Below are 18366 nucleotides of genomic sequence, written 5' to 3'. Positions count from 1 at the left end.
GTCGATTAACCGTGCGTAAAACCTCTACACCTTGAGAAAGCATCAACTCGCCAGTTTGTAAAGATGCGCTCAATGTACTGAAGTACGAGTGAACAAGACATTTTAGACTGATTTGAATTCTAGCTATTGTGAATTTAATGTTAACAGAGAAAAAAAGAAAAAGAAAAAAAAAAAAAACCTAGCAAATCACACCTCTACAGCAGTCAAAGTCAGTAGTCACCATCATCATAGTTTCCATATCCGTGTCCCCCGTAGTCCGCTTCACCGTCATCGGCGACGTACTCCCCACCTTGGGTTTCATCTCCATCTTCGTCTCGGCCGTCGTCGTCATTTGTGGCACCGACAAATTGATCATCTTGGTCCTCTTCATCGCTCGAAGCATATGCCGCGCGTCCTTGCGCTTGGTGATATCGTTGCTGTGGTGCCCCGTAGCCATCATGGTCACTTGCTTCATCCTCTGAGTCCCGAGCAACATGTTCTTGGCCGACGCCCGCCCAGCCTTGATGGTAGGCACCGCTTTGAGGCGCTTGTTCCTGCTCGTGATCAGGATGGCTGCCGGGCTGGTGGCTTGAGATCTGAGAATGGGCATGGTATTGCTGGTGATCACGTTCATCTTCTTTGACGGGTTGGTTCTGCGAGAACTGGTTACCGGGGTATTGTTGAGCCTGGTATTGATCATGATAGTCCTGCGATTGTGCCCCTCCAGTCTGGGGCGAGTCGTAACCATCCTCATTATACATGACAAGGTGGTTCTCGTGTTGATGCTGCTGGCGGTATTGCTCGTCGTGTGCACCCGTATGGTGTTCTTCTCTATAGGTATCCTGGAAACGGTCATGCTCTTGGTGATGCAACGACATGGGGCTCTCTGGCACTGCATAACCTGCCACAGGTGGATTCCCGTCGATGTCGTGAGCATCATCGTGGTCGCTGCCTTGATCATCATGCCCTTCCTGTGAGTGGTTTTCATCGTCCCTGTTCTCAGATATTCCGTCGTCTTGCATGTGACCTTCATGGGGACCATCGCCGAATTCACTGCCATTCTGAGATGCCGCATCGGCATGAGAAAACCGACCAATGTCACTGCCAGCAGCATCGTCAGGGTCATTGTATCCTTCAAAGCTCTTCCCATCGTCCTCGTCGCTATCTGGAATTCCAGTGCTGTCTTGGGGCTCATAGTCGCCGAATATAGAGCGGTCTTCTGGAGCGTCGATTTCGTCTCCGGACTTGTGAATGTCACACTGCTCCGAACTCTCGTCATCAGAGACCTTGCCATCAAACTCTTCATCAAGCATGCTTGTGCTGTGCATTTGAGCATGGTCTTCGTCATTGTCCCTGACCTCGTTGTCGTTGAGTGTACAAGATTGCAGGCTCTTGACATCGGTCTCGTCATCCCTTGCTTCAGCATCGGATAGCCCGGCGTTTCGCAAGTCATCCTCGTGTTCAGAAAGGTAATTCAATGCGTAATTATCCGGTACATTCTCGTCGTCAGATGCTGGCAGGTAAGGACTTTGTGCAGAAAAGCCACGAGATGGCGGGCGACTACTGATGTGAGACATGTGAGACTCGACGGATCTTCTCTCGTCTTCATCATCATCTAGAACGTCAGGTCCCTCATCTTCCGACTGTTCGTGCTCCTTCAGTGACAAGGGCTGTGGAGCAAACTGCTGACTGTCAACATCCGGCTCAAAGCGGCCCAGAGGACTCGCAGGGGATTTGAGGCTGTCGTTTTCCTCTCGGATGAGGTACTTCTCCCATCCCATGTCAATTGACCGTCTATCAAAACCAGGACCGGATGGAGTCGATGGTACCGGCGACGGGGTGCTGTGCACATCGTCATCCATGTCTAGAGCAAGTCTTTGGTTCATGAGTTGAGACGCGACATGGGCCTCTTTCTCAGGCTCGACGTCCGAGACTTCAAGCGGCTCCTCATGTTTTTGCACACATTTTAGGCGGAGATCATCAGCCGCAATGAACGAGCGGTTCGTGTCATCCGCTGGCTGGTAATCATTCTCGGTTCCATAAGTGCTCGGCTCTGTCTGGTGCTGTGACCCACGCGTGCTGTACTCGGTCGGATACTGAGATTCCATGTAGCTCGAATATGTGCGAGAGTCGGGTGATATAGCCCTTTCTGACTGCTCTGGCTCGTTGTTTTGAGACTGCATCACGTTGTACACGAGGACGGTGCCTGCGCCTGCTGCCAGTCCAGCCGCCCCACTGACAAGCAGTGCGGGATTGACACCGGGACGGGAGTTGGAGCCTCTGTCGGGCTGCCCCTGGGTATTAGGATGTACCTCGCGGGACTGTCGGGAATGGTTCCAATCGTTGTAGCCTGTCTGGCTGACCCCATTTCTGTGGTCAAAGCCAGTTTGGAATTGCTGCGAACGCTCGTCACCAAAATGGCCTTGTTGGTAAGGTGATGGAAACTGGCCCTCTTGAGCATGCCCATACTGGCCAGGATGCTGCTGCCTGTAAAGTTGAGGCGCAGCGTAGTTGGAAATGTGTTGTTGGCTTGCTAGGCCTTGGGAATAGGGGGAGTAGGGGACATAATTCTCAGCTGGTCTTTCCTGGAACTGTAGTACTGTTGAGGATTGACCGCTGGCTCTCGGTGCAAAAGGCGTGACTGATGGCTTGGGAGGATCTGACTTCTGTGGACCCGGGCCCTTGCCCTGGACAGAAGATGGCGGAGATGGCTTGTCATTCTTTTCCTTTCCTGATGAAAAAATGTCGGAGAACTTGGAAAAGAAGCTGCTGCTCCTCCTGGCAGGCTCAGAGCGGGGAGACTGCTTGTTGTTTGCAGGTCCCTGAGTCTGTTGTTGCTGTTCTTTGGAAGGCTGCTGGGCCGGCCGAGGTTGTTCTTTTGCTGCTGTCTGTGCTGTCTTGGTCTGTTGAGGGATCTGAGCAGGCGGTTTCTGGCCATTAGGTGTTGTTGTGGTAGGTCCTCCCTGCGATGGTGCATAGGGCTTGAATGTCTGCTGTTCCTGCTTCTTGGGCACACTGGCCGCTGGTGGTGGCTTGAGCACTTTGGCACCAGGCTGCTGCTGCTGCTGCTGCTGACTCAAAGGGGCTGTCGCAGTGAATTTTTCCGGTTGCTTCACTTGAGCCTGCAGTTGCAACTGATGGGGTTGCGGGGCCGCCTGCAACGATTCTCCCGGCTTTGGCTTTTGGAGAACGTTCCCGAGTGAGGGAGCTGGCTTTGGCGGCGGCATCGGCTTTTGAAGAAACCCTCCCTTGGGTGGTACGGGTGGTTGCTGTTGCGTTGACTGCTGTTTTTGTACTGGCGGCTTCTGTATGCCTGCTGGCGTTTGGTGTGGCTGCTTCTGGGCCAGAGGTGCAGCGGACGGTTGTGAGGCAGCTGGCTTAGGGGCTGGTGCCGGGTTGACAGCAGCAGCAGGCGGCTGTGAGAAAGCGGGTTTGGAGGCCGGTGCCGGGTCCGCAGCGGCTGCAGAATGTATAGGCTTTCGCTTGATGGGCTCAGACGCTGGCACATGCGGCGTTGTAGTCTCGGGTCCCGCAACAGCAGCTTGAGACGGCAGAGCTTGCGATCTGGCTGGTGAAGCTGGAGAAGCACCGGCTACCTGCTTGACTGGCTGTGAAGATGCAGGTGCGGGAGCCTGCTGTCCACCCGGCAGCTGTGCCGGCTTCACCTGTACCGCTTGCTGGGCTGCTGCGGATCCGCCTTCCAAAGAAACACGAGCTCGCGGCATTGGTGGGCGCGTCGTCGACCCGATCTTTCTCTGAAGGCCTGTTGGAGACGTCGGGGAGGCGACCTTGGGAGGCTTCTGTCCATTGGCCAGGGGAGCGGGACCAGGAGACGTCGTCTTTGCGGCAGTGGAACGAGAAGGGTTTGTGGCCTCGGTGGTCAATGGGACTGATTTGGCGTCTACGATTCCCTTTGCCTGTGGTGTCGGTTGAGGTGAGGGCTTTGACGCGGTGGCAGGCGGCACTGCGTTCTTCGGGGCAGGTTGACCCGTCTGGGGAGCTGGTTTCGCGTCGCCGACTCCCTTGACCGATGAGGCAGCGGCAGCAGCCGCAGGTTTGGCGATGGCAGGCTTTGCAGGATTTACAGCCAGTGACACTACCTGAGTGGCCTTTGCGACCCCGGCTGCCTTTTCTCCAGCCGGCGGCTTTGGAAGGGGCTGTTTAGGTACCGATTCCGGAGAAGCGACCTGTTTCGCGGCCAGAGGAGCAGCAGTGTTGGCTTCATTGCCCTTCTTTGCCGTGGGCGCAGTTGCAGCACCATTTGTGCTCGCAGTAGGTGCATTCTGTGTCTCAATCTGGGCCTTGGTTTGGGCTGAGGGAGTTGGGTTCTTTCCTGTAGTCACAGCGGCCCCGTTTGCGGGCTGAGTCTTTTCAGGTGTGCCATTTGAGGAGGTGTTACCGTTGACTGCTGCTCCAACCTTTTTATCGCTTTGCAGCTTGGCTTGCGCCGCGGTCGCTGTTGCGACAACTGTGCCTGTACCTGGAGCATCCACCTTGCTCGCGGGCTTTGAAACTCCTAGTTCTAATTGTTTGGCCACCGAATCCTTGGTCTTCGGTGCCGCAGACGGGGCTTGCTTATTGCAAAGGGCCTGGTAGTCTTTCTTGGATTCTGCCCAGTCGCGATCCCACTTGGCCACATCAGCCCCCTTGGCCTTCTCGTATGCTGTAAATAGCAAACCCGCCACGACAAGAGCCTTGTCGGTGTCACTACCCCTAGTCTTTTTGGCAGCCTCCAGGGCGATAGCGACAGTGGTGCGCTTCTCTTTATCCCGACAAGTTATCTGTGCGCCGCTGTCAAGGAGCAACTTGGCAGCAGCCAGGTTCCCATACCGCACCGCGTGCATCAGGGGCGTTCGGCCATCACGATCCACCTTGTCGACAGCGCAAGTCTTTCTGAGGACCAAAAGTTTGACAACACTGTAGCTACCATTCAGTATCGCAACGGTCAGGGCCGTATGGCCGCTCTCGTCAGCGGCATTTATGTCCGCGCCTCCAGACTTTGCGTCGAGCAGGACTGCAGCTAATGTGTGCGATCCGACTTCGGCAGCAAGCATCAGCGGCGTCTTGCCGTTGGGCAGTCGAGCATCGACCTTGGCACCGACTTTCTCGTCCAAGAGAGCTTTGGCGGCTGACCTGTGCTCGTAATAAACGGCATGGTGCAGCGGCATGTAGCCTCCACTGTTTGGTGTGTTTGCTAGATTCTTGACCGTGCTATACTTCAGGATAGCCTTGATGGCATCGACATTACCCTGCATGGCAGCGAGATGCAACGGTGTGTTCCCGAGGTGATCTCTGTCCTGCGCATAAGCCACCAGAGACTTCACCACTGATCTGTGGTTCTGCAGGGCGGCATAATGAAGCGGTGTCTGATCCCGGGAATCGACCTTGCGGACCTGCTTGACCTTGCTCGCTGCAGGCAACGGGGTTCTCAGTCCGTATAGAGCGAACAAGTGCAGCCAGCCCGCTCCTTCGAAGGCTCGGTCTGCTTGCTTTTCTTGGCTCTCCTTTGGCTTCTGCTCCTGTTGTGGATTAGATATAGGCGAGACCGAAGGACCGAGGGCACAAGACCGTGCTAGTTCTATGAAGTCCTCCAAAAACCGGTCTCCGTCACTAGACGTAAAACCGAACCACTTCAGGGATGGCTTCAATGTTCCAGCACCAGCCTCCACTACTTGGGCGTGTCGGAACCAAAAAGACTCGGCATATCCTGAGAATGCAAACTCAGGGCGAACTGCCGACGTGCCGGTGGCGCCGGGATCTTGAAGCCCCCTGGATCGCCACTGGAGGTCCCGCATGGCAATGTTGAGGAATCTCAAACATGTGTTTACCATGCCAAGATGTACAAGAGACTCTGGCGAGGGAGTCACTGTGTCCTTTTCAACCTTTTCGGTGGCAACTTTCGGTGGCATGACGAGCTGTGCGAGAGAGTTGTGGATGGGCCTCACAACCTTCCTGCCACTTGCTTCTGCGGTAACTTTAAGCAGACCGCGAGACAGGTGGTTAACGATGCCCTCCATGTCAGCCTCTCGGGTCAGGAGTTGAGTGGTGACATCCTGCTGAGGGCTGAAGAGAACGGAAAGATTGGTGATGTCGGAGTCTATCTTGCTGTCCACCTCAATGGCGACAAATAACTCGGGAAGCGTTAGTGGTCTCGATGCAAATGTTGCCCACTTGATCATGTTGAGGCCCCGCGACTTGTGCTCTGGGCTAAGGGCACCAAGATTATGTTGATATAGATCTCCGAGCTGTTTCGCTGACTCCAATGGCTTTTGCTGTATGTTCTGCTGAGCTTGCTCGCATAGCAACCTCGCCCGGAGGAAGCTGCGCTGAGCCCGCTGCAAGATTAGACCTTTCTGGTCTAATGCGCAAACTTGCTGAAGCTGCCGATGCACATACGCTTCGAGGTCTTCGACATTGTTTTCTTCCATTTGTATGGATTGCCTCTGCTTTTTCTCCTTGGCAGCAGGTTCCCGTGTACTGGTAACGCAGATCTTGGAGCAGAACCGCCCGGTATTCTCCGTCTGTTTGGCACCCGAGGTTGACGCGGGGATTGGGGACTGCAGCAGATATTTTTGGAGGTCATCCAGAAGCTCATCTGCTTTCTCACAAGCATCGATACCGTCCACAAAAATTATCACGTTTCTTTCTTTGAGGACAAAGGGCAGTGCTTCCCTGCTCATGGCCTCAAGAAGCTCATCGGGCTTCCACACGGGCAGAAACCCTGGTGTCAGTGCTATGCGAAGACGGCGGTGTCGGCGCACGAGTCGCTCCAGGGATTCGGGATTGCGCGACATGAGCTGATAGACCAGTGAGCTCCAGAAGGACAACCGCCATTGCTCCCCCGCCAGGTTAACTGCAGAAGTTTCCTTGAATGAGTATTTCAGTACCAGCGTCTTTGCTTGGCTAGCAGTAATGCTCTTGAAGATCTGCTTGGCAAGGGTTGTTTTCCCAGATCCAGTTTCGCCTTGTATCACAAGCAGACCATCCGTTGAGCTATTGAGCCATTGTCGATACTGTGTATTTTTCGAAACTCGGTCCATGGTGAAGGGAAGAGAGGTTGGTGTGTCAACTTCCTTGGGATTGTTCTGCGGATGCACCTGCTGGCAAGCGTTTTCTAGCGATGCAAGACATTCTCTAAGTCCGGCGATTGTTTCCTCCTTCTTCTTTGGTTCTGGTTGAGCCTCTTTCCTGATCGCTGGCTCCGCAGTCTTCTTTGGTGCGTCTGCCACTTTCGGCACGACAGCTGGTGGCTCCCTCTTTGCTGTGCTGTTTGCCTCCGGCTTGGCCCCTGGCTTCGTTTCCTTCTTGATCCCTGTCTGTGGTTCTTTTTTGGTCACCGGATCTGGCTCCTTCTTACCAGGGGCAGGCTTTGCATTTGACGGGCTCTTGCTGGGTTTCGCAACCTCAGATATGGCGAACGCAACGTTCTTGTAGTTGTGGTCGTTGCGAGTGTAAAACTTTACCATTGTCACATGATTGCAGCTGATCATGGGAATAATCTTCTCCCCAGGAGCATCAAGTATGGCGCTCTCTCGGGGAACCAGACATCTTTCCGAGCCATTCTTGTTCATGTTGACCTCCTCGTAACATGACAACAATACAACGTGGGGCTTGATGTGTTTGCGGAAGTCGGTTGAAAGTTTGTCAATGCCGGCTGGCTCGGCCTGAAGCTTCGTGACAAGATCTGGACCAGGGGGTGATGCTGCTGTCTTCAAACCCCCCAAGACAAGCATGTCAGCCATGATCTGGTGGAGGGTTAGGCTTCCCGCTCCTCGATGGGGAACACCCAAAAACATCACAGCTTTTAGGGAGCTGTGAACACCAGGATACCCCTTTTCGTTGAGGTGGGCTGTGACAAGTGCCTAGGCGTGAATTTGTGTAAGTCATCGTGGGTGAGACGAAAAGACTTCAGAAGTGTGGAAAGGCGTAGGTTCAGAATAGAGCAAAAGCACGTACCTGCTTCACGACCAATCCACCTACACCATGACAGACAAATACCAGCGGTCTGTTTGCCAACTTGCCATCTCGAGCCCAGACTATGCTCTGCAGCATCAGATCTGAGAATGTCTTCAAATCACTGCCTTTTGACTGTGTAAGCCATGACTTTGCATCATAGCCGTAGCTGTAGACGCGAGCATCAGGCAGATTCTCTCCGGGAAGAAAATCTCGCAACCACAGGGGCCCAACCATGCTGTTTTCCGGTGAGGTGGAGGCAGTCCAAGTGGCAAAGGGGTGGCCATCCACACCAGGCACTGCGATGATGTCCAGGCCGTTTGGAGTCCACTCTCTGCCACCATCTTGAAAAAGAGGATATAATCCCAGCAGCGGTGCATTGTGAGCCATAGTGTAGTCAGCCGAGCGACTGTTTGTGGACTTGTAAGAATGAGCAAAGTTGTTTTAACAGCGAACCGCGCGCGTGCTTTGGACTGACGTCGTGGGGAACTGAAGCGAGGACGGGGTATAACTCTCCTTCGGGGAAACAAGGGTGCACCGGGCTCTTGAATGGGTATATAAAGTCTTCCTTGACGTTCAAACAACAGTTGGGATCAAAGCCAGACGTGCTTCGAAAAAAGAACTGAGCAGCTTGACTAGCAGACAATAATTATGATATAAGTCTCGCTGGAACTTGTAGGTGATCAAGGCATGAGACACGGTGAATGAGGGGACACGCAAAAGATAAACCTCCAGGAATGGTGAGAGGGAAAAAGCCAGTTGGGTACGAGATACCATGTATATGATGGAGGACCCCAAGGCAGAAACAGGGGTCCAGAAATGGTGATCCAGACAATTCCCGAGACATTTTGCATGGCATCCCGGGGAAATTGACGCCAACAGCATCAGTAACAAACGGGTCTGATAAAGTTGTATTGATGCAGACTTGGCTAAGAATGAGCTTCATGGTGACCCACGATACAACGACTGATGGTTAGCCCATGTGCTGAAATCTCTTTGGAGGATTGATAGCGACGAGAGTTTATGCTCGTCCTCTCATTGTTGCTTCTTTTGCTTTCAGAATTTTGAATCAGAGAATTGAAGACATTGTCGTCAAACAGCTTTCACAGCTCGACGGCTCGCTCTCAGGATGTAGCTGCACAATGTGCCCACATTTTGCAAATGTTGTTGGTCGCTGCTTGCATGATGCGACAGCAACGTGATTAGGGGTTGCCAGGCTGAATACACAGCTTGGCCCATTTTCACACTCGAAAGTGGCCCCCCCCCCCCCCCCCCCAAGACCCGTTTGGGAGTTTTACTCGTGTGATGAGCCAAGAATCACGACCGCAGAGTTGCGATGCCAAGTGTGATTTAGAAGCGAATTTTGGTAAGGCTGGCCTGACCAGAATCGACAGGTCGAGCAGCAATGGCTTTTAACGCGATATTGGTTGGGGCCAGGGGGTTGCTGGGCGCGCTCGCGAGTGGACCGCAGGCTCCAGATGAGAAGCCGTTGTTGGTTCACCTAAGCGCTTGACCACACCTCGTTTCTGCGCTTACCGGGGATGAGGTATTTCATTCGAGCCTGCCGAGCAAAAGAGACCAGCTGCTTTGGCCCAGCCTGGCCATCGACCCCTTGACAGACCAAGAACGACACTTGTGTACAGTACCGTAAACTGCCAACACCAACAAACCCCGGGCCCTCTCAGCCCCTGCATCTGCGCCGGCCAAACCTGATCGATTTGCACAGCCTAGCTGTCGAGTTGCTCGAGTTGCTCGAGTTGATTTTTGGCAAGGAGTCCTAAGTTTGTTTGTAGCCTTGAAAAACACCTGGGGATTCATCTTGACACCCTTCTGGACTGAGTCACTGAGAGGTCAAGTATCCTAACTCGGGGGCTCATGCACGATCATGATTATTTGCCAATGGGAATACCGCAGGGCCAGTATCAAGACACACATCAACATTGAGAGTGGCAATTCGACGTCGTTGCGTATTTTGTTGTTGGTCGGGCCATCATTGAATGAGCCCAAGGCGATTGAGACATTAGAACACCACGTCCACAGTTCAAGACCAAATTATGAACGCTGTGGATGCGGGGAGTGGGGTCTAAACCCAGCCAATCAATACCTGTAGGGAGTCATCTAGGTAGGATCTGTACCGGTAGAAATAGACTGGAGCTGCTTGGCTTCTAAGGCTTGCAAGGCTTGGTACCTGATCGAACTCGCAACGGAATGTTGATCAGAGCATCGCACAATGCAGCAGATCTAAATTAACCGGAAGGTTCTTCCATTCATCCCCGGATCACTGAGTGCGATCCGGAGTTGACAGTTTTTTTCCCTCAAGCTGCCAATGGAAGCTAATGCACGGCCTAATTGAGACACCCGTAGATATCGATGATCACTACACACGACCTCTTGCCTCCCGATCACCATAGAAGTCTTACAAGGTAGAACTAAACAAAAAGAAAAGAAAAAGAAATAAAAAAGACAACTGAATTCACCGAGGCTCTCTTTACCGAACCTTGCGATCCTTCTCAAAAGCAATGCTCGCTGTCTGTGAATACTGAGATTCAGGTTTTCCCCAGACGCAAAAGCGGGCTCGATTTCCTTTTCAGGGGAAAGAACAAGCTGCCCAGGCTCTTGGCTTTTGACGTCATTAGCCATCCACCACCAGTCCCGACGCGCTGGATTCCTCCACCAGCCAAGCACCAAGAAAACTCCAAGCTCTCCGAGCTGTACCGAAGCTTTCTGGTCTCAGCACAGTTGCGGTATTGGTGGCAGTGGAAGTACTGAAAGCACTTTATACAAGAAACTCATTTAAATCCACAACCAATTGGCTGGCAGTTATGGTTGGGAAACGCGGCGTCTTCAACAACCAGTCTCAGCCGCTGCTCAAGACGAAAAACCATAGCGACACTAAAATCCGGAGCCACGGCACGCCACGCCAGCAGCGAGTCGAACGCGATCTCGAAAACGGCAACGAGTATTACAGCTACAACAACTCGCCTCTCGCCCGCCGCCGACCCAACATATGGCGCTTCCAGGATGCCGCCCAGACGGTCATAGACGACAACCGCCGTGCTCAGCTGCAGAAGGAGCTGCTGCACGGCATCGACCGCATGACCTTTGAGAAGTCTCGCAAGTCACAGGAAGAGATTGCTCAGATCAAGAACAAGAAGCTACGTGCGTTCTACGAGGAGCAGAACGAGCGCATCAACGACTGGCTCGAGGTCGACGCCGTGGTCATGGCCATCGCCGACGACGTGCTCGAGTCTATGGATCCCGACCCGGACCGCGATGGACACATGGAGCGGCATGGCGGCCTGCACGATGTGCACGGGCGCATCGACGAGCTGCTACCGCTCGAGGTTCAGCAAAAGCGAGCCAACGAGAAGAAGAAGGCGACCTGGGCCATCAACATCAACGTGCTTGCAAACATACTGCTGGTGCTTGCCAAGATCCTTGCTGTCTTCACAACCGGCTCTTTGTCTCTGCTTGCCTCCTTGGTGGACTCGGTGCTTGATTTATTATGCACTGTTATCATTTGGACGACGAACAAGGTCGTTGGATGGCGTCTCGACTCGCTTCAAAAACGTTTCCCTGTTGGACGCCGTCGGCTGGAACCTTTGGGGATCGTGGTGTTTTCCATAATCATGGTACTTTCTTTCATGCAGATTCTGAAAGAGTCTGTTGAGAAGCTGTTGCCCCTGGAAGGACACGTCGAAGACCTCGGTTCCACTGCTGTCGGCTCGATGCTGGCCACTATCATTCTCAAAGGCCTGATAGGACTCGGTTGCCTGCCCATAAAAACGACCCAAGTTCAAGCTCTAGTCCAGGACTGCAAGACCGACGTCATCTTTAACACGATCTCCCTGTTGTTTCCCTTCATCGGAGCAAAGGCCCACATATGGTGGCTCGATGTAAGTAGAATAGCCCACCAGTTTGAACCTCTTGCAGCACAAGCTAACGCCAATACAGCCCGCTGGAGCCGCTCTACTTTCCCTATATATCATATACGACTGGGGTAAGACGTGTTTCGAAAACATTATTCGCCTGTCGGGCGAAATCGCCGACCGTCACACGTACCAAAAGCTCATGTATATGGCATACCGCTTCTCGCCCGTGGTCATCGGCGTCAAGAATATTGTCGCTTACCACTGCGGTGATGGAGTCTGGGCGGAGTTCGACTTGCTGCTAGACGAAAACACCAGTCTGCGCAGGAGTCACGACATTGCGGAAACGCTGCAATACTGCGCCGAGGGCCTGACAGAAATCGATAGATGTTTTGTGACTACCGACTATTCTTCTTCTGGGCCTGCTGGGCACGGGCATGCCATTGAGTCTAGTTGAGACTTCATTTGCGCTGTTGTGTTCAAGTTGAAAGATTAAAGTTGGAAATCTGATAGGTGCGTTGTGTATTGGGGACGGAATCGCAGCAAGTGTTTGATTTGGGGGAAATTTGAAGGAAGGATATACTTGGTAGATTCCAGATTGAGTCAGAGAAAGGGGTCGGAGATGGAGCTGAAATAAAAATGACTGGCAACCAAAATGATTAGACAAAGCGAAAGTTTGAAGCTTGACGTAAGTATTGCGTGACACGTGATTGAACTCTGCCCAGTAGTGTATCATTGCCGTTCATCAACGGCGTAGAACTGGGCAAGCTGCAGGCGCGTTAAATCGGTACATTCAATGACATAAGCTAAGCCTCAGGCCCGACAGGGGTATGGGATTGTTCTGCTGGACCCCTAAGCGACAAGGCGGGTAGCACCGCTATCGTTCGGTGCTGCTCATCTCGTTGCCTCAGCCCAGCTGAAAGTTGGGCAACAATCTAATGTGCTTACTACTTCGGACTTTACCTTACCTAACTAAGCTGTCTTAATTACCACCAACCTCAGTTTATCCCCTGTGTTCAATAACCAAGCTTGCCAAGCAAAGCTTTGTGGCTGATTTGTACCTCGTCTTCGCACCATCTCAAGTCGGAGAGGTTTGACATCTATCGCAAATTCGCAATACATCCTAGCGCAACAATCTCAAACAGTCCAAACCCCTGTAAACTTTAAATCCTAGAATATCACGAACACGGCTCAGCTTCAATGGCATAACGCAGGCCATAAGATTACGTACCTACCTAATCTACAAACATTCCAATCTCGAACTACGGCCCCGACGCTTCCTAGACGAGATCTCGACCTCCCTTAACAAGCCAGTTCCGAGACATTCCTTTTCCGACCCCATCATGCCGCCGAATCATGCCCTGGCGGCCGAAGCCCTCTCCATGTCCTCCACACCCGACTCCGACCGCACATCCTCTCCAGAATCTGCAAGAGGCACTTCATGGGCACCGCGGCCGGGCAGGATAACACCATCGCGCCGCCTGTCCTCGCGCGTCGGACACTACACGGCGCCCTCGACGTCCACGCCCGACAGCTTCCCGGCCCGCATCCTCCAACACCTCGAGACCATCGGCCGGCAGGCCTGGATTCTTTTCCTGCGGCTGCCCCGGATCCAACAAGCCGCCGTTGTGCTGGCCGCGGTCGCCGTCCCGATCGTCTCGATACTGTTTCTCATATACAGCCATGCAATCTTCACCTGGCTGGGGCCCATCGCCAAGGCCTGGCGGGACCTGCCGGGCGGGTGGCTGATTATCTGGTTCATGGCCTTCTTCAGCGCCTTCCCGCCGCTCTTTGGGTACAGCACCGCCATGACGCTGTCGGGGATGGTGTACGGGTTCCCGCTGGGCTGGCCCATCGCCGCCTCGGCCACCGTGGTGGGGTCGACCTGCGCCTTCATCGCAAGCAGGGGCGTCTTGAGCAGATATGTGCATAACCTCGTCGGTAAGGACAGGAGGTTCGTCGCGCTTGGTCAGGTGCTCAGGAGGGATGGGCTGTTGGTTCTCACGGGCGTGCGGTTCTGTCCGCTGCCGTACAGCCTGAGCAACGGGTTCCTGGCGACGATTCCGAGCATCACAACCGCAAACTTTGCGATGGCTACGGCTTTTGTCAGGTGAGTCTCATGTGCCCTGCCCTAGCCGCCTGCTGTTGAATTTCTAGATACCACAAAGGCCACTATTCTAACATGTGCATGGACGCACCACAGCCCCAAACTCCTCATCCACGTTTTTATCGGCCACCGCCTAGGCCTCCTCATCGAGGAGGGCGACACCATGTCGACCAGCGACAAGCTCATAAACTACGCGGGGATGGCCGCGGGAGGTTTGGTCGGCGCGATCGTGGGCCTGGTGGTGTACCGGCGCACGATGGCACGGGCGGCGGAGCTGGCGAGGCAGGAGAACGGGGGCGAGGACGGCACGGGCGGCGGGGAGGATTACGTCGGTGCCAACGCCGAGAACGCGAGGCTCATGTCTGCCGTGCTGGACGAGACGGACGCGGCGGCGCTTATGGACGACGACGACATCTCACTCTGGGGCGAAAACGATTATGAGACGGACCAAAGGGGGGTCTCGGATAATGACGCCGAGACACGCGGCAATGGGATCAAGACGTCAAACGGGTCTACCAACGGCAGGTAACCGGATTAGAATTGTTGTCATTCTTTGAGTATATTCATCATGCAGTATAGAGAGCGTGGTTTCTGCTAATATTGACACGATTGCTACGTACCTAGTGTATACATGTGCGTTGGCGTTTTCGGGTTATAGAAGGTTTTATCTCATTGGCTGCAGGCCCCGGGTTGTTGAACTGAGCTGTTGTGTGCCTACAGGTATCGGTTATCTGGTGTAACTGTGCATCTACTGGTGGTCGCCGTTAGCATCTAAAATCGTCGATCCCATGATATCGAGCTTCGAACCAGCAGCCAATTTGGGGTTTGGTTTTCTTTTTTTTTTGGTATTGAGGTATTAATACAAATCTCTACCAATAACCGTCTCGCCTCATCTTCGGCGTTGGATGCTCAGACGGTTGCTTCTTCACGGTAAGTAATGCAACTGAGCTAGTGCGGGGATAGATGCAGCTTCCAATACCCCGACAATATCCGCCGTATCTCGTTTGACCTTGAACATCCTTTGCCATTGACTCACCAAACATCATCAATAGATAATATTTATCTTGTATCTCCTGCCACATTTTCTAAGCTTCAATGGCATTTCACAAGATAATCCCTCCAGCAAAGCTGCTCAAATGCAAATCGCATGTGGTTCCAGGCAGGTTAAACCTTTGGGCGATGTCATGGATCCTTGCTTATCCGCCATTATCCGCCATACTAATCCAAGATAGCACGAGCCAACAGGTCAATACCTGATCACACAATTCTCGTTCGAGGTGCCACTTGACTACAAGGCCCCAGATGGACCCAAGCTTATGCTGTATGGCTCCAGCGTCACCAAGAATGACCGCCCCATTGTTTCGCAGACCTACCACCCGCAACAGCGGCCGTGGATGGTCTACAACGAGGGCGGGCCAGGCTACGGCAACTCGGAGCCCGAGTCCATGCCCCTCACCAAGGCCGCGCTAAGCCGTGGCTATCAGGTCCTGTATCTGGACTATCGCGGAACGGGCCTCAGCACCCCGGTCACGGCGCGGCTTCTGGAGAGCAAAGGTGATGCGCAAAGGCAGGCCGACTATCTGAAGCTGTTCCGCCAGGACAACATTGTGCGGGATCTCGAGGCGGTCAGGAAGGTCGTCACGGCCGACTACCCCGAGGAGCTGCGCCAATGGACCATCTTTGGTCATTCGTTTGGCGGCTTCGTCTCCCTGACGTACTTGAGCTGGTTCCCCGAGTCGCTGCGCGAGGTCTTTATCAGCGGCGGCCTGGCGCCCATCGGACGGACTGCAGATGAGGTCTACGAGGCCACGTACCGCAAGGTCGCCGAGCGCAACACGGCATACTTTAACAAGTTCCCTGAAGACAGGCAGCTGCTGGCCGAGATCGCGGCCTTTCTCGCCAGCAACCCCGGCGCCTCGGTCCAGCTGCCTGCAGGCGGCGCCCTCACGTTCCCGCGGCTGCTGACGATGGGTCTGAACTTTGGTTCCCACGGCGGCTTGGACGCGGTGCACTCGCTCCTGGTCCGCATCACGTCGGACCTGGGCCAGGTCGGGTACATATCGTACCCGACGCTCGCCATAATCGAAAAGGCGCTCCCATTCGACGTGGCGCCCATCTACGCCATCCTGCACGAGGCCATCTACTGCGACGGCACCGCGTCCAACTGGGCCGCGCAGCGACTGGGCGAGGCCGCGGAAGGGTTCGCGTGGCTGGCCGGCGCCAGCGACCCCGTCGCCTTTACGCAGCAGGTGGCCAGCGGCAGCGGCAAGTCGGCGGACCAGCAGCCCCTCTTCCGCTTCTCGGGCGAGATGATCTACAAGATGCACTTTGAGACGCACCCGGAGCTGAGGCGCATGCGCGAGGCGGCCGACATACTGGCGCGGTTCGACGGTTGGGACAAGCTGTACGACGAGGCGCAGCTGGCGAGGAACGAGGTGCCCGTCTACGCCACGAGCTACGTCGACGACATGTACGTCGACGCCGGGTTCGCCAGGGAGACGGCCGCCAAGGTCAAGGGCACCAAGGTGTTTGAGACGAACGTGCTGTACCACAATGCCATCAGAGCGCGGTCCGAAGAGGTGTTTGCACAGCTGTGGAGGTTGCGGGACGACCCTATTGATTAGCCGTGTTTTGTGCAGCATGTGTTAAATAAATGCATCTCTTGTCATTCACCAATCAACAGCGTCAAACTATCTAGATTAGTCGTTGCATCCCCTCTCTTCCATTCTCGGTCGACCAGTGAATGCATCGCAGGTGAGGGAGCCATTTCGTGCACAGATAAGCAACCCAGGAGACTGGAAAACCAGACACAAGGGTGGGAGCGAGTAGTATTGCGCCAATACTCATTTTTTTTCTTCCTTTTACTCATTACGCCGATAGGGCCCGTTACAAAAGCAGGTTCGTTTTTTCCTGTCTTGGGAGAGGCCGTGTATCATTTTCACGGGACACAAAAAGGACCTGAGATCTGAAGAGATTTGCTCAGTCTTGTAGAACGAATGAGGGTTGAGAAAAGCCTGTGTGGATATGTTAATTGTGCCAGGGCTGTTGACATATGAAACCATCAAGCTGCCCATAGCTGTTCTTTTGGTTAGCTTTATCTAGAAAAAGGAACAATTTTAGTACAGCAAAAAAAAAAAAAAAAAAAAAAAAAAGACATTTCGACATACCGTGTCAAGAAGGTCAGCATCCAGCACCATCAATGCCTTGTTCGCACAGACGAAGACTGTTTCCAGAGCGCTAATTCACACTACTGGACATTTAGAAGCCTGCTAGTGAGCCCTGGACTTGATTTTGTTCAAGGGCGGTGCGATGCGATTCGAGCGCTAGAGTTGCCGGTTGTTTAATTAACCAGCATAATATCAACCAAAACAGCACGTCGGGGCTACATGTTTATGCGAAAAATGCGTCATACGAGGTAAAAATACCCATTGAAGACTTTTTTTTTGGCCTTGCACCCCTATACATTTCTATTTCCCCATCAGGCGTTCTCCAGTCAGTTGATGGCGGACAGCAGGAGATGCTACCCATTGATCAATGCTTCTATAATGTCTACTACTGCTCACGTTTCTAGGACATATACAGAGAAGACACGCGTGTAAAGTGTCGGTGTGCTCTCGAGGTTTAGAAGGTGCTTGGTTTCACCCAGAAAATGGCTCTTCCTATCAATAATGCAGCCGTTCGCCAGCCTTTAACTGCACCAACCCCAGCTCCTAGAATCAATCAGTTTCCGTATAGCACGCCGCGTCGGCAGCCTGGAGAGCAAACCTTTGAGCGTATGCACCAACGATCCTGTTCCCCTTTATTTTTTGCCCGAAGCAATCACCGTAATTTCCCGCCCAACCGATTTGAACCATGGCGAAAGTGGCGAGGATGGCACTTAGGAAACGCATTTTTTGGAAGTGGCTAGTAGTAGTAGTAGTAGTAGTAGTAGTATTATTTAACGCCGGGCTCGGCCCGGCTCATTAGCCGGCCGTTAGCAACCTCCCGAGGGGTATCTCGGCGCGCTTTCTATTTTCTCTATTTACACAGCGGAAAACAAGGGCATAGAAGCGAATCGAGCCTGACCGGGTTCGTGCCCGGTCCTGCTTACAGGTTTGTTCACTGACGCGACCCCGTGCCTTCAGGCGCACGGAGGATTCGTCTGACGGCAGTTGACGGCTCTTCATCGAGAGGGGCCTGTGTCCAAACAGCGGAGCTGTCGGTCGTTTGTAGCCATGGAGACGAAGTTCCCAACAAGTGTGGGCTCGACGGCACAGGCGGGTGGTTGTTGTCGATAGCCAGCCGGGTTATCCTTGCCACGGGTAAGCGGGGGAGGAGGTGGAGGGAGCAGGATTCGAACCTACGTTACTCAAGTAACAGCCATGGCGCTTAACCACTGCGCCATTCCCCCAGTTTTGGAAGTGGCTAGAAACATGCTGCTGTTAGAGCGGGCGGCATGTGTTTGCAACAGTTGGAGAT

The 18366-nt window shown here is 53.6% G+C and overlaps 6 protein-coding genes and 1 pseudogene across 7 annotated transcripts; 4 read left to right on the top strand and 3 right to left on the bottom strand.

The window, feature by feature from the left end:
- Nucleotides 1-85: 85 nt before the first annotated feature.
- MGG_04406 (uncharacterized protein) lies at nucleotides 86-8774 on the bottom strand. Its single transcript, XM_003710964.1, has 2 exons — nucleotides 7936-8774; nucleotides 86-7841 (listed from the first exon to the last, which is right to left on the bottom strand). The coding sequence occupies exons 1-2, from the start codon at nucleotides 8320-8322 to the stop codon at nucleotides 210-212; spliced, it is 8019 nt and encodes a 2672-aa protein (XP_003711012.1). The 5' UTR covers nucleotides 8323-8774; the 3' UTR covers nucleotides 86-209.
- Nucleotides 8775-9337: 563 nt separating this feature from the next.
- On the top strand, nucleotides 9338-9713 carry MGG_16529 (uncharacterized protein; the record flags this gene model as incomplete). Its single annotated transcript, XM_003710963.1, has 2 exons — nucleotides 9338-9427; nucleotides 9576-9713. 2 exons carry the CDS (start codon nucleotides 9338-9340, stop codon nucleotides 9711-9713), a joined length of 228 nt encoding a protein of 75 aa, XP_003711011.1.
- A 753-nt stretch (nucleotides 9714-10466) lies between these two features.
- Nucleotides 10467-12472, top strand: MGG_04407 (cation efflux family protein). Its single transcript, XM_003710962.1, has 2 exons — nucleotides 10467-11828; nucleotides 11887-12472. Exons 1-2 carry the CDS (start codon nucleotides 10755-10757, stop codon nucleotides 12256-12258), a joined length of 1446 nt encoding a protein of 481 aa, XP_003711010.1. The 5' UTR covers nucleotides 10467-10754; the 3' UTR covers nucleotides 12259-12472.
- A 672-nt stretch (nucleotides 12473-13144) lies between these two features.
- Nucleotides 13145-14437, top strand: MGG_15293 (uncharacterized protein; the record flags this gene model as incomplete). Its single annotated transcript, XM_003710961.1, has 2 exons — nucleotides 13145-13911; nucleotides 14005-14437. 2 exons carry the CDS (start codon nucleotides 13145-13147, stop codon nucleotides 14435-14437), a joined length of 1200 nt encoding a protein of 399 aa, XP_003711009.1.
- A 376-nt stretch (nucleotides 14438-14813) lies between these two features.
- MGG_15294 (proline iminopeptidase) lies at nucleotides 14814-16532 on the top strand (the record flags this gene model as incomplete). Its single annotated transcript, XM_003710960.1, has 2 exons — nucleotides 14814-14838; nucleotides 15154-16532. 2 exons carry the CDS (start codon nucleotides 14814-14816, stop codon nucleotides 16530-16532), a joined length of 1404 nt encoding a protein of 467 aa, XP_003711008.1.
- Nucleotides 16533-17332: 800 nt separating this feature from the next.
- Nucleotides 17333-18338, bottom strand: MGG_16528 (uncharacterized protein). The gene is made up of 2 exons (XM_003710959.1): nucleotides 17890-18338; nucleotides 17333-17811 (listed from the first exon to the last, which is right to left on the bottom strand). The coding sequence occupies exons 1-2, from the start codon at nucleotides 18072-18074 to the stop codon at nucleotides 17625-17627; spliced, it is 372 nt and encodes a 123-aa protein (XP_003711007.1). The 5' UTR covers nucleotides 18075-18338; the 3' UTR covers nucleotides 17333-17624.
- On the bottom strand, nucleotides 18227-18298 carry MGG_20105 (annotated as a pseudogene). Its single transcript has one exon. The product of its transcript is annotated as a tRNA-OTHER (tRNA).
- Nucleotides 18339-18366: the final 28 nt, after the last annotated feature.

This window comes from Pyricularia oryzae, chromosome 1 (genome assembly GCF_000002495.2).
Source record: "Pyricularia oryzae 70-15 chromosome 1, whole genome shotgun sequence".
Taxonomy (NCBI): Eukaryota; Fungi; Ascomycota; class Sordariomycetes; order Magnaporthales; family Pyriculariaceae; genus Pyricularia; species Pyricularia oryzae.
Note: the sequence above shows the minus strand (reverse complement) of the source record. Positions and strands in the feature narration are given on the sequence as shown.